Source organism: Euprymna scolopes, chromosome 5 (assembly GCF_053919585.1).
Source record: "Euprymna scolopes isolate OS-2025 chromosome 5, ASM5391958v1, whole genome shotgun sequence".
Lineage (NCBI taxonomy): Eukaryota > Metazoa > Mollusca > Cephalopoda > Sepiida > Sepiolidae > Euprymna > Euprymna scolopes.
Window position 1 is genome coordinate 105,338,164 of NC_136486.1, and position 13,300 is coordinate 105,351,463.

At 34.1% G+C, this 13,300-nt stretch overlaps 1 protein-coding gene across 1 annotated transcript in view; it reads right to left on the reverse strand.

The window, feature by feature from the left end:
• Positions 1 to 13,300, reverse strand: part of LOC145276947 (tachykinin-like peptides receptor 99D) — a 775,418-nt gene that overhangs the window by 40,070 nt on the left and 722,048 nt on the right. The window contains exon 5 of the mRNA XM_080128452.1: positions 6,955 to 7,146. Within this exon, the coding sequence (XP_079984578.1) occupies positions 6,955 to 7,146 (192 nt within the window). The remainder of the gene's footprint in view (positions 1 to 6,954; positions 7,147 to 13,300) is intronic.

Genomic DNA, 13,300 nt, shown 5'->3' on the forward strand with positions numbered 1-13,300 from the left:
TAGCTAAAAGTGCTCTTTTGGCAACCACCCATATAAAGAGCACTTTTTTAGTTGGCGCAATTATCCCAAAGTACGCTATATATATATATATATATATATATATATATATATATATATATATATATATATATATATATATATATATATATATATATATATATATTTGTTTAAAAAAATTTGCCTACCAAACTCTTGTCAGTTTTTAGTCTACAAGCATGACACTTAATATATAGGCATGGTCTACAGACATAACACTTAATATGTATGCGAAACTTTATAATTGGAAAATCGGTGCAAAGTGTGAAAATTAAAAAAAAAAATCGAATTTGCAGGTGACGGTCGAACAACGGCATTAACAACGAATATGCATGCGTAACGTAATATCTATGTTTTAATTTTTAGCCTTGCGGCAAACATGTGTTCAAAGCTCAGGCATTAACGTCAAAGGAAAAAAGTAAATCGTAGGCTTAACGTTTTGGTTTCGATTCTCGGCAGTGACGCACGAGCCTCTTTTTTTTCAACTTTTTAAATCATTACTACATATTAGGTCCAATATAATATACTAATAAATACGAAACATACATTAATAAAAATATCATATTTAAGCGTATTTTACGACCGGGCAATATCGGGGGAGTCTGCTAGTAAAGTTGAGTTCTCATGTTATATATATATACAACACATCAAATAATAAACGAATATATTTAATAATTGGAAACTTTTCATATCAACATGCATATTTTGTATTATTTCGATTACTCGGACCACTGTTCTCGTATTTAATCTTATCGTCACAGTCTGCGGGAGATTGAAGGTTCAATCCTCGCTAAAGGCGATACTAACAATAAAATCAAGACTTACTAAAAACTTCTATCCTAGAATGGCTGACGAAACGAGAATTACCTGCTCTCTTGGACGAATTAAAGGATTTAGTTCGAAATTCCATACAGATTCTTGAGTTTGACGCAAATATTCCCGAGTTTGATAAAACGCACCCGAAAAAAGCCGGCGATTACGTTGATCGAAGCGTTGCAAAAATTACATTGAAGATAAAGATAGTAGTTCGATTATTCTAAATAATAGAAAATATATTTAAATATTGGAAATGCACCACTATATATAGAGAGTGTCCCAATAAATTGTATAACTCTTTAAATTATCTCAACTTGCTACATGAATATGCTATGCCACGTTCCCAAGAGATGTTTGGGAATAAAGAATGGCACTTCCAGCAGGATGGAGCACTTCTTCTCTATTATCATGACATGAGAGTATATCTTGATAGTCCCTGCGAAACATATACTTAGAACGAAGAGGAAGTATCAAGTACCATCCACGTTCACCGGATTTGGCCCCCGCCTCATCGATTTTTCTCTTGGGGGGGGCAGGTGGGGGACAAAGTTCGCATCATGAAACGAGCTACAATGAATGAGTTGAAAGCAATCACTGAAAGATGATGTATCAACATACCAATTGAACGGATTAGGAACGTTTTCGATTCAATCATTGAGCGTTGACCGCTGTTCATGGACCACAATGGCCAGTAATTTGAATAATTTGACCAATAATTTGAACACTTTCGATAATTAGTTGGTTTACAGTATTTTGATGAATGAAACTTCTTTTTCTTACAATAAATGTTGTTTTTCTGGTCATTTAAAGAGTGTATATATTTTATTGAGACACCCTGTAGATCAACCGTAGACCTGAAAAATAACAGGATCATAAATGTCAGACCCAGAAAGTTGTCAACGCATGGTGCTTTCTTAAGACGAACGCCATTCATTTCAATTGGGGTCAGATGGGGTCAGAGCGTTGATAGTGAAAAGAGAGAAGCTTGTTTTTTGACGCATAAACATTAACCAGCCACCCCTTTCCCCATTGTATCATCTGGTCAAGATTAGAAGAGAGAGAATCGGAAAGATCTCGGTTATTACATGCTTTTGATTTATTTATTAAAATAAGTCATAGTACATAATCGTTTCAAAACGCCGTCCGTTCTTCAATGTTGAAAAAGGGTTTCTAAATAATGACAGTATTATCAGTACCTATTAACGTTTATGAGAATATTAGTCCGAACACAAACTGTATTAATAAATTATGTTTCATTTATGTTTAAAACCAGATTACACGTGCAAGAGGGTTTGCATTTTTCAGACTTTAAACAAATGAATTGTGATCATTGTCTGCGAATTCAGGCAGTCATCCAAGCGACTGAATGTCCTAATGCGACAGCAAAATGTGTTGTAATAAGTGATATTATACTTTTGTTTCATAAAGCTTTGTCTACATTATGGAAGTTAATGGATTCTACATACATTGTTTAGTTATTGGTGTGCAGCAGACTATACCAATCTGTTCAGATAAGTTTCATCATAAACTACGCAAGGTCTTGCTTCAGTAAGCGATCTAAATGAAAAATATTGCTCGCACGAGCTATACATACATACATACATACATACATACATACATACATACATACATACACAAAAAAAGGCTTCTTCAGTCTTGACAAACTATGGATACCCACTGCAAGAGTGCCTGCGCGTGAAATATTTTCTATCTAGAAAGAGTTGCGCAACCCCCCAACCACAACTCTCCTAAGTCGACATTGTTGAATGCTAGTGGCAAGGAAATTCAGCACAACTGGAAACAATACCGAGATAAGCGGAGAGCACATTCAGTGCCTAAAATTCCCAAATGTTCCGCTATCTGGTACTAGCCAGGCTCAAGGTTCTTAACTTCGGTGATCTGACGAGAACAGGTGTGTCAACATACATACATACATACATACATACATACAGACAGAGAGACAGAGAGAGACAGAGAGACAGATTGTTGGACAGACAAACACATATAGCATAGCGCAGATGGCTATATGCAAATGCATGTGAAATTACGTCAACGGTAGAGAAAAAAGACTATAAAAAAAGAAAGAGGACTATCACAGGGGAGGCTTGAAGAACGTTCGAGATCCCACGTTCGAGATCACGTAGCTGACGTCACGGCCGTAACAAGCAGGAAATAAATATCGTTTTTACAAAAAAAAAAAAAGCGAGTTGAAGTTATTTTCTATTCTTTGTCTACTTTGCGATTGAGCATACAACGTGTTAGTTCCCAAACTACGTTACATACACTCATCGTAATTTTTTGTTACTTGATCACTCAAAGAGTGTCTACATTACACGTTAAGCTTCATTAATAAAACATTTTCCTTATTCCATGGGGACGAGTAGTAACCCTGTGGTGTATTCCTTGCTAATTGAGTCGAAAATGGCTTCGTCGGAGGGTTCAAGTTCTTAAAGCAGCGTTAATCGTCATTTCCTACACTGTTGCGTAAGCATGAAACACTAGTGTCTGTTGGTATATACAAACAATCATTTATATACTAGATTGTTTGCCCGTTGATTTGGAACGAATGCTTTATGCCAAACTGATGGTTGAATATGGTAAAATTTGTGTTCATATTGCATTAAATTCTAAACCCTATTAATCCATAGCTGTGCATCCAATGAATATCATAATACTTCGTTCGCTGCACTTTATCATAACAGAAGTTCTTACAAAATTCAACCAAATCGGCCCAGTATTTTCCGAGAAAAATTGAGAATGAATGGGATATTCGGGTGACTAATGATATTTAATCCCTATTAATCACTGTAGAGATACCGTTGTACTTAGTTCGATGCGTTTTATCATAAAAAAGGTTTGGGTTTTTTTTTTGACAAAATGTCAGTCAAATCATCCAAGTAGTTACCGAGAAAATCTTCAACGCACGAACAGACAGATTAAGATATTCCCTTCACACCTACAACACATAGACACATAAGTTTAATTGAGCAATTTCTCTCAACCCTTATTCCCCCTGAGAATTAAAACCCACACGTTGTCCACATACAATACACCTACTAGGACAGATATGCTATATAGATACATGCGTTCCATAATAAAAACTATACTCCCCCTACATCACAGAGATCACCATAAGCCCCCATAACAGCTTCAATTAGTTATTTCGCTCCTAAATAAAAAACTATCGCTAGACTTCGTATCGCCATTATGCTACATAGCACCTTCTCTACTCTTCTGATGAGAAGCATTAGGCTTAGAAATGTCATGGCATAAAAGTCCTCACTTACCAAACACCCCTAATAAATGTGTACTCCTGTTGAATAAATGAATCAATGCACATATTTTAATATATAGTTTTATGCCTTCATCTCCCTTGCTTGTTTACTTATATATATATATATATATATATATATATATATATATATATATATATATATATATATATATATGAATGAAATGTATAAAAAAGAATATTTATTGATTCGTTTTTAATTGGTGACATGCAGGAATACAAAATAATTATATAAAATTTTTTTAGGTACATAATTTCGACCCATCCAGGGGGAAGAGGAGGGGGAAGAGGAGGAGGAGGAGGAGGAGGAGGAGGATGAGGTATATATAAGAAATATCACCTGCATTTGAAGTATTACACATCAGTTATTTGTTTAAATCAAATAAATTTGTTTATATAAAAAAGCTAAAAAGAGAAAATATGCGTTGTTATTTTTTTAGTTTTATAAACATATTCGTTTTTATACCTAATTCTTATTTACAAATGCAGGTAATATTTCATTAATTCATTTTGCGCAGCTAAATCGATACCCGGCTGATTCGTGTTTTCTGAAAATCATACCTTTATCAAGACCCACGAACTAACACTCTCGCTCGTAAAATTACACCATGCTAACCAGGAAAAAAATAAAGGCAGTACAACATCGAAATATATCTGACTTAAGTAAATAAATTAGTCTATATAAAATAATATGCGTTGATTTTTAGTCTGCAAAACGTATTTACTTATATTCGTAATTCTTGATATATATTTATAAATATATGCTTAAGTATACGTGTGTGTATGTGTGTGTGTTTGTGTGTGAGTGCGCGTGTGGCGCTAACGATAAGCTACATGGTCGAGCAGTTAAAGACTATAATACAACGAATCAGTCTTATATGGATGACTACAATGCTAACCGTGCTTAAGGTAGAGCTCTAACAATGAAATTACGAACTCTCAATATATTTTAAAGTATTGCTCATTAGATAAAAAACAATTTGAACCCTTTGAGCACTAGAAAATGTTTACATTGAGTTTAAATTGAGATTTCGTTTATATTACAGAGATGCAGAAGAAGCTGGAAGCTCCGACTATTGATTCTCGATCTTGTTTTTCTAACTGCACTGGAGAAACTGCGGAATAGTTTGCTTGTGGATGACTATATATATATATATATATATATATATATATATATATATATATATATATATATATATATAGTCATCGAAATACAGTCCTGTTTCGTTGTATCACAACACATCAGTGCCGCTAGACTAGCATCTATTGAACCTAGAACCGTCGTGTTGACAGTCGACAGTTCTTATGTATATATGGTTCGGGTCCTTGCTAACGAGGCCAAACATGACTTCTGTTGCCGGGGTTCAAATCTCTCGACTGGCGTTTATCATGACACCCTGCTTCATGGATGATTCCAGAAAGGATGAAACATTAGTGTCTGTAGGTATTTAATAATTATTATAGTAACTAATAATGTCAGCCCCTTTAAGAAACTTTTTCCTTATCGTCAGTTGTAATAAAGTCGGTCAACTTAACTCATATGCGTAGATCGTCATATAATGATTAGATCACTCTGACTGATCTTAAACGCATTTAATAAGAATAAAGGTTTAAATTCAACTGTACCTCTCGCGGTTGACAGTAGCCGAATGATTCGGGTCTTTGCTAATGAACCCAGACATGACTTCTGTTGCCGAGGTTCGAATCACTCGACCGGCGTTAATCGTGACACCCTGTACTGATGATTCTCGAGAGTATGAAACAGTAGTGTCTGTAGGTATTTAATGATTATCATAGTAAATAATAATGTATATGTAAATATAGGAAATTGACCTTTTTTATAGAAGATCGCGATCAAGGTCTGGCCATTACACGCATCGTTTCTGTCAGACATGTATTGTTTTTATTTATGTATTAATTTATTTAAATTGATTGTAACTTAGATAAAAGCAAATTAATTAAATTCATTTAATTGGACCTATCATCACCGTCGACGTGATCGCTGGGGGAGTTCTGCCGTATTGGACGCTCCTTGGGATTTGCACAGACACCGAAACTCATAACCGCCGTTTTACGTGTTGTGTGTGTTGGGTTGGTTTTTATTTATTCATTGTTGGGACTCTGATGAACATTGTGTTCCCGGCATCGTATAACTGGACTCCCACTTCCTTGTAGGCTAAGGTTCTTTAACCAAAGACTACGAGCGAGATAACCCTGACAGAAACCTCCAGAGAAGCTTAAACCTTGTCAGCTGCGGCATGCATGACCCACCGTCGTGTGGAATATACTCTGGTGCTCAGCAACCTAAGTCCCAGACATGGAATGAATAGCATTGACGTGGAGAGGGCTCCTGTAAGACATGGTAAAGGCAACCACTCTAGGAGAAGGAAATCTCTGGTTTAAAAACAAAACATAAAGTGGAAGTATATCTGTCCTGATATCCTTCCGGAATCCCAGTCTGGTTTTAGAGGTGGACACGGGACCGTTGATATGGTGTTTTCTTCTAGACAGCTTTTGGAAAAGTCTATTGAGCAGCGTATGCCTCTGCCGGGTATTTGTGGACTTAATCAAGGTGTTTGACACAGTCAACCCTAAGGCTCTCTTCAAAGTGCTGGAAAAATTTGGCTGTACACCTGCTTTTACGGAAAAGTTCAAGCAACTTCACCATAGTATGAAAGGGCGCGTCAACTTCAATGGTCGGCTATCAGAAGAATTGTCCAAGTTAATAATAAAAATCAAATTTAAAATAAAACTTTAAAACAATTTTATGCTGTTATTTAGATATTGAAGATAATAGTACCGCTACTCACCCAAAATCCATGGAGTCGCTCCAAGTTTGGTGGCAAACCGTCCGGGAAGAACCATCGGCAAAATCGAAAGTAAATGTCGTTGAGTAGATAATCATTGGCAGAGAGATCAGGCATGAAACCAACCAAATGAAAATAATCAAACCCACCACGACTTTAGCAGACATTCGGACCCACCTCATGATCGCCAAATATCTAAAAAAAAAAAAAGCAAAGGAATAAAATTTTACGCATGAATAAATATTAATGAGTGCACTATTAAAACATAGTTCTTAGAATGGATTCTATGACAATGACTCTGCATTCATAAATACTCGTGTAGAAGAATGCAGGAGAGTGAACAGTTTCAAGATGTATTATTTGGACAATTTTTATCTTCATCCAGCCGAGATACCCCCCAACCTTTTTCAGAAAGCAATTGGTATAACGACAACGGAAGCACAAAAGCAGACAAAACTTTCAGAACACATCAGCATGTTTGATGCATTGTTCGAAACGAGTACCAACTCCTTCATTTCAAGGAGAGAAACATGCCTTATCATTCCCATAGTTAAAACACGACGACTATCTTTATAAAGAGATAACACTCTAAACGTGCAACTCAAAAATAAAAATTTTAAAGCAGCTCGCAAGATATATATTTTTAAAAACTTTCGTTTTTTTTTAGTATTATATTCTCTATACTTTTTTTTAATGAAAGGCACTCCAGACAAGGCAAAAGCCACTTGATATTAGAAATTAACAAGAACTAATTATCGCAAAGAAAAAACATGCATATTGGCTTTAGTCTTGCAAAAAACAAATTTATAGTAAACACGACCCAAAACGGGTTAATATACCGCGATACAAATAAAACAATTTTAGAAGTCTGCGGCGAAGACGAAATGCAGGAGAATGAACAGTTTCAAGATGTATTAGTTGGAATACAATTCTTAATCTTGATTATGATATGCACAACGTTTCAATCGAGGAACCCAGCATGTTTTAAAGAAAGCAATTGATATAATGACAACAAGAACAGAGGAAAACTAAACCCTCAGAACACATCACCATCCGTGATGCATAGCCAAATATGAACACCGATTGAATCGTTATAACACGTTTAAGTTTCTGATTTTTACTTAACAACCAAGATTGACAAAAGAGTCGAATAATAAGAATACATATTTAAAAATATTTTTAATAGAAAATATTATTATTATCAAAATGATTTCGGTACTAATCCTGAACCGGACACAATCCTTCATCGGTATTTCCGGTAGTTTACGGAAAGCAACCAAAAAGTTGCCTGGAAACAATTGAGGAGAGAACAGCCAGACATTAAATTCAAAACACTGAAAACAAAACTTTGGCGCATAATCATTACCGTAATTTTTATCATATAAAGTATATTAAAACATTTTTAACACATGTTTAAAAGAAATAGTTGTTTTTAAGATAAAACATAAACAGAACTACCTATTCTATCTTCAAAAATGTATATAAGAAGTTTTTTTTATTTTGCCATAAAAGTTTCCATAAAATATTTTTTTTTTGTAACGATGATAGAATTTTTCATGGAAAACTATGATCGAAAATAATGTTTTTCAAGAATAGTATCAGATAAGTGATTTATTCCTATTATTAGAAACATCGATTGACAATAGCTGATAGGTGATTGACTAAGTGTTTCGGCTTTTTACAGTGGTTTTCAGAAAGATAACTGTAAACTGCTGGAAGTTCTGGATCAGTACCCGTAATTAATAGAATGTGGTTTTTGACGATCACTTTTTATGCATTAATGTAAAAAGTGTTGGTTTAATTATGGGGTGTTTCATAAAAATGTATACACCTTTCGAATCGTTAAAACTCGTTTACTGAAAACAGGATTGAGAGAAGAGAAAGAATAGATGCAAGTTAGAAAAGGATTTCTTGCAAGCCATGAAAATGCTTAAATAAAACGTTTTTATAAATGTTAAAAAATAAGACAGCTTTAAAATTCCGACACATGAGGCGATCAAAACATTGTTTGATATTAAAGGACAATAAATAATTTGATGTTTTAGCGCTTTAAAAACGGGCAAAAGTTACAGCCAAGTGAATACGAATGAGTGCTTTATGACAAACATGTTATTGTCGTAATGAAACTATTATAATCCATATTAATCCCCAACTGTGCATCGAACGGATACCACACTTCTTTGTTTGCTGCACCTTCTCATAACAAAGGTCCATACAAAATTTCAGAAAACTTCTAGAATAAATATGATAATATGATGACTTATCCATAATAATCATTAATTATGGTGAAGGTCTAGCGTAGAGTTTTTGAAAAGAAATTGTAAACAAATTGTTTTATGACCATCGACATCCATTTTACGACCGACCACAACGAGTGCCATGCCTAATCGAATAAAAACAATAAAACTTCTGTAATATTCATTAAAATTTTTTTTTTTGTAATTTAAGAAAAGTTATTAAATAAATTCTCGATATGTTATACCACTACACAACTGAGCTCATCTCCTTTCGAAGTAGCAAACGGACGACTGCGTTGAGCAGATTGAGTTGACACAGGTTTATAGAGATTATTTGTGCGAGTTGCAATTTCATTTTCTCCATATTTGGAATAGCTAAGCTAACAAATCCTATGTATAAAACATATCGTTACACTATTCAATTGAAATCATATCCGAGAAAACGGATTATAAAAAAAAACAACTAAAAAAATTACAACTAAACATATTGGATTAATATGACAGACTAAGAATTGTTCTGTATATCGCGATTAATAATGAAGTCAAGTTGATCTAACCTCATGATAATCCTCTTTGATGCTGTTGGAAAAATATGTACATTCGCGCGTTACAAAATGGCAGGGCTGTCAATATGAACACTTCCAATCTGATTACGCCGTGCTTACACCGTGTACTTACACGAGTTTGTATTACTTTATGCCTATTTATGATAGCTTATCTAACCAATCTAATCAATTTATATTAAAATTTGGAAAACATATATTCAGTGAAAGCACGTTAAGATGCAAATATCTTATTAAAAACATCATTGGATTATTTCAAAACTTGAACTTTTTCTTATTAATTTCAGACAGTAAAATATTCATCTTCAACGAAGGAAATAGTTTTTTCTTTCGAAAATAAAATGCCTCTAGCTCGTGTTGTTATATCGAAGCTCTATTGTGAATAAAATCTCTTTCTTCGCCAATCCTCATGAGATTTTTTTAATATTCACTTTTATGTTTTTCATGTAAATCGCTCCACCCAAAGCGTGAAGCCACTTGACGTACGGAACTAACTAGTACGAAAGATGATTAGCGCAAAAAATAGAAGACGCCTGCTGTTCTTAGTATTAAGCAAGTGAAGCATGCATGGTCGCCCGTGAGAGCACAGTGAACGAGGCATACAAAATCACTAAGACAGTATTTAGCCCCCTCCCATTTAGCCCGAAAAGTCCCCAGGGCCTTAACATATTAAAATTTGAGTTCAACACCATGCACAACTGCTAAATAGACATACACAGAAAACTTTGGACAAATACGGTAAAATAGTCCCAAAGATGGAGTGCTTTTATTAGCCCTAAAAGAGCCCCTGGGACACACCCAAAAGTTATCGCGAAGTATAGACAAACAAAATCATATAGAAATCAGTTAGTTACAACTTTTCAAAAAGTTTTATAAAAATCCAGGGCATCAATTATTTTTAATACGCACAAAAGTGTAAATTTTTGCCATTTAAACCCAAAATATACCCCTAGGGAGACAATCGCAGTTTTCCTGGAAAATCCGTTCAGTTACTTTTTACTCATATTATATTTAATGTTTGTGCAAATTTTTAAAAAAATTCCAAGGCGTACTTATTGAGAAAAGTGCGGGGAGACGAACGGACGAACGGACAAGGGTTAATTTACAGGTCCACTCTCCTTTTGTCAGGGGACCAAAAACCAAACAAGGTTATAGGTAAGAAGAAAACCGTCAATAGGAAGAGAGTTCTACAAGAATGCAGTTTTGGTAGAGACTCTGTTGAACAGTAAGGTGTATTGGAATGAGGTATCAAAACAGCACATTAAAGAACACCTGATCAATGATTAAACAAGCCGGAACACAAGAAACGGAATAGATTAGACAATTCTGAAGAACGCATTCAAACATCTGAAAAAAATTTCCTGACATTTTTAATGAAAATAGTACTTTGATACGATAAATAATGTAGAACGACCCCTTAAATTCAGTGTTAAAAATAACAATGTTTAGGCCGATGTAACAACCGGTCTTTTCTAGGTGTCTCTTATCGAACTCGAGGATCTTTCTGCCGAACTCGGGAATCTGCAGAGAACTTCGAACGAACCTCTTTAATTTATCCCTGGACGTTGCATGCTCTTGTTCCGTTAGTTTTAAATAATTTGCAATTTATAGATTGGCGGATGGAACGAGAACAATATACCCCGTGCATCAAATAATGAGTTCAGTTCAAAAATCTGTACAAATTCCTGAGTTCGAGACAAAAATTTTCAATTCATCTGCTTTTTTTATGTTGAGTAATGTTTTATCTTGAAGTGGTATTTTTTTAGCTCCTTAGATTCAGCAGCTTTGTGCTTGTTGTGGAGCGATTTCTATAAAATATAGCTTTTACTTTGAGATGTACCGATTTGAGTTTAAATATGTAAAGGTAATAATTAGTATTAACGGGACCTGTGGAAATTCCACAGATGACTCTTTCATAGGTAATATATTGATGTTGGCATTCTGTGAATAATTAACATAAATGGAGACGCTCTGATATTATTGAAGCTCTTTTGGTAAAACTAAAAAGTACTCATCTAAGCAAACAGGGACGCCCGGCATAACCCGGTCTTAATATACGCTTCAATATGATACTTAAAATCATGCAGATTTCGTATACGTCATTATAGACTCAATTTTCTATCAATTCTTATATATTGTAAAGCTGTAGTTTAATATATATATATATATATATATATTCATATGACTTGGGTGCATCAGCTTGAATCGAAACTAAAACCATACTTATTAAGAAATATATATATATATATATATATATATATATATATATATATATATATATATATATATATATATATATATATATATAGCCAGTTTCTTTAGTTATAATCGATACACAAACCAAAACTTATGAAGAATGCTTGGTAAAATCATTTATTACATGAAATGAAAGGTCATAACAATTAAACGACAGTCACTCGGAAGAAAAAAGATGTAAGCGTAGCACACACGCTATCGTATTAATATATAGATTACATTACTGATGGAGAATAATCGGAGAACTAAACGAGAGAGCGAAATTAGGAGTCAAAGTAAGCGGAGGTACCACCTTTTGCTCCCTCCAACTGAAGAGCTGAGGAGTTGACTGTCTGTAAGGCAAAAATATATCAAGTGCGTTTCGGCATTCTATTCCAAATAAGTTGTTAAAAAAAACCCAAAACATCCTTAATTCTATTATTCATTTTGCCTACAACACTAAAACATTTGTGAATCATAAGAGTTGTGAATCACTGAAAAACGATGATAACCTTTAACCTATCCCTGTCAATTAAGTACCAGGATATGTATTGTTTTTAATATCCATTTGAAACATGTGTAATGACTAAAGATGTGTCACAATTCACAAATCGAAAGTAAAAAGGCATTTATTTTATTTAAAAAGCGAAATACTGACTCGCCAATATTTAGAACACGGTACCTGTGATATCCATCTATCTATCTATATATCTATAAAAGTGAGAATTTGTGTGTGTGTGTGTGAGCCCACTTCTTAACTTATATACTAAAAAATTGTTGATCTACAGACTTTAAATTTGGTATATAGGGTATTCAGATAATTTTAAAACTTTTTAATCCGTTTTCCTCCGGAGTAAAGCGCTGCTAAGAGGTCAAAATTTAAACATTGGTACATGGAGGTCATCGGATTTTTTTATCCGTTTGTCAACTCGTTCACGAATCCGCATGCGTGAATCGTTCAAACGACAGATTACTTATGGTAAGAATAAGTAGGTTCAAAAACACTATTTAAATTTCGTGTCAAGCGGGGTAAATGGTTATCGTATTTGACTCACTGAATTTGGATTTGGGTTTCTATTTAATCTCGAGTATTTTTTGTACATTCAAGAAGTGATTTTTTTTTAGAAAAAACATAATACTCGCATGCGCATGTCTCAGTTTCTTTCATTTTTTACTTCAGTTTTTTTAAGGGTCTTACGTTACGTTTTATACTTATGATATTTCTGTTTATATTAAATAAGAATTCTGCATTAATTAAAAGGAATTTGATATTCCCATGAAACTTACTATTTTGGAAGAATCCTGTTCAACAAT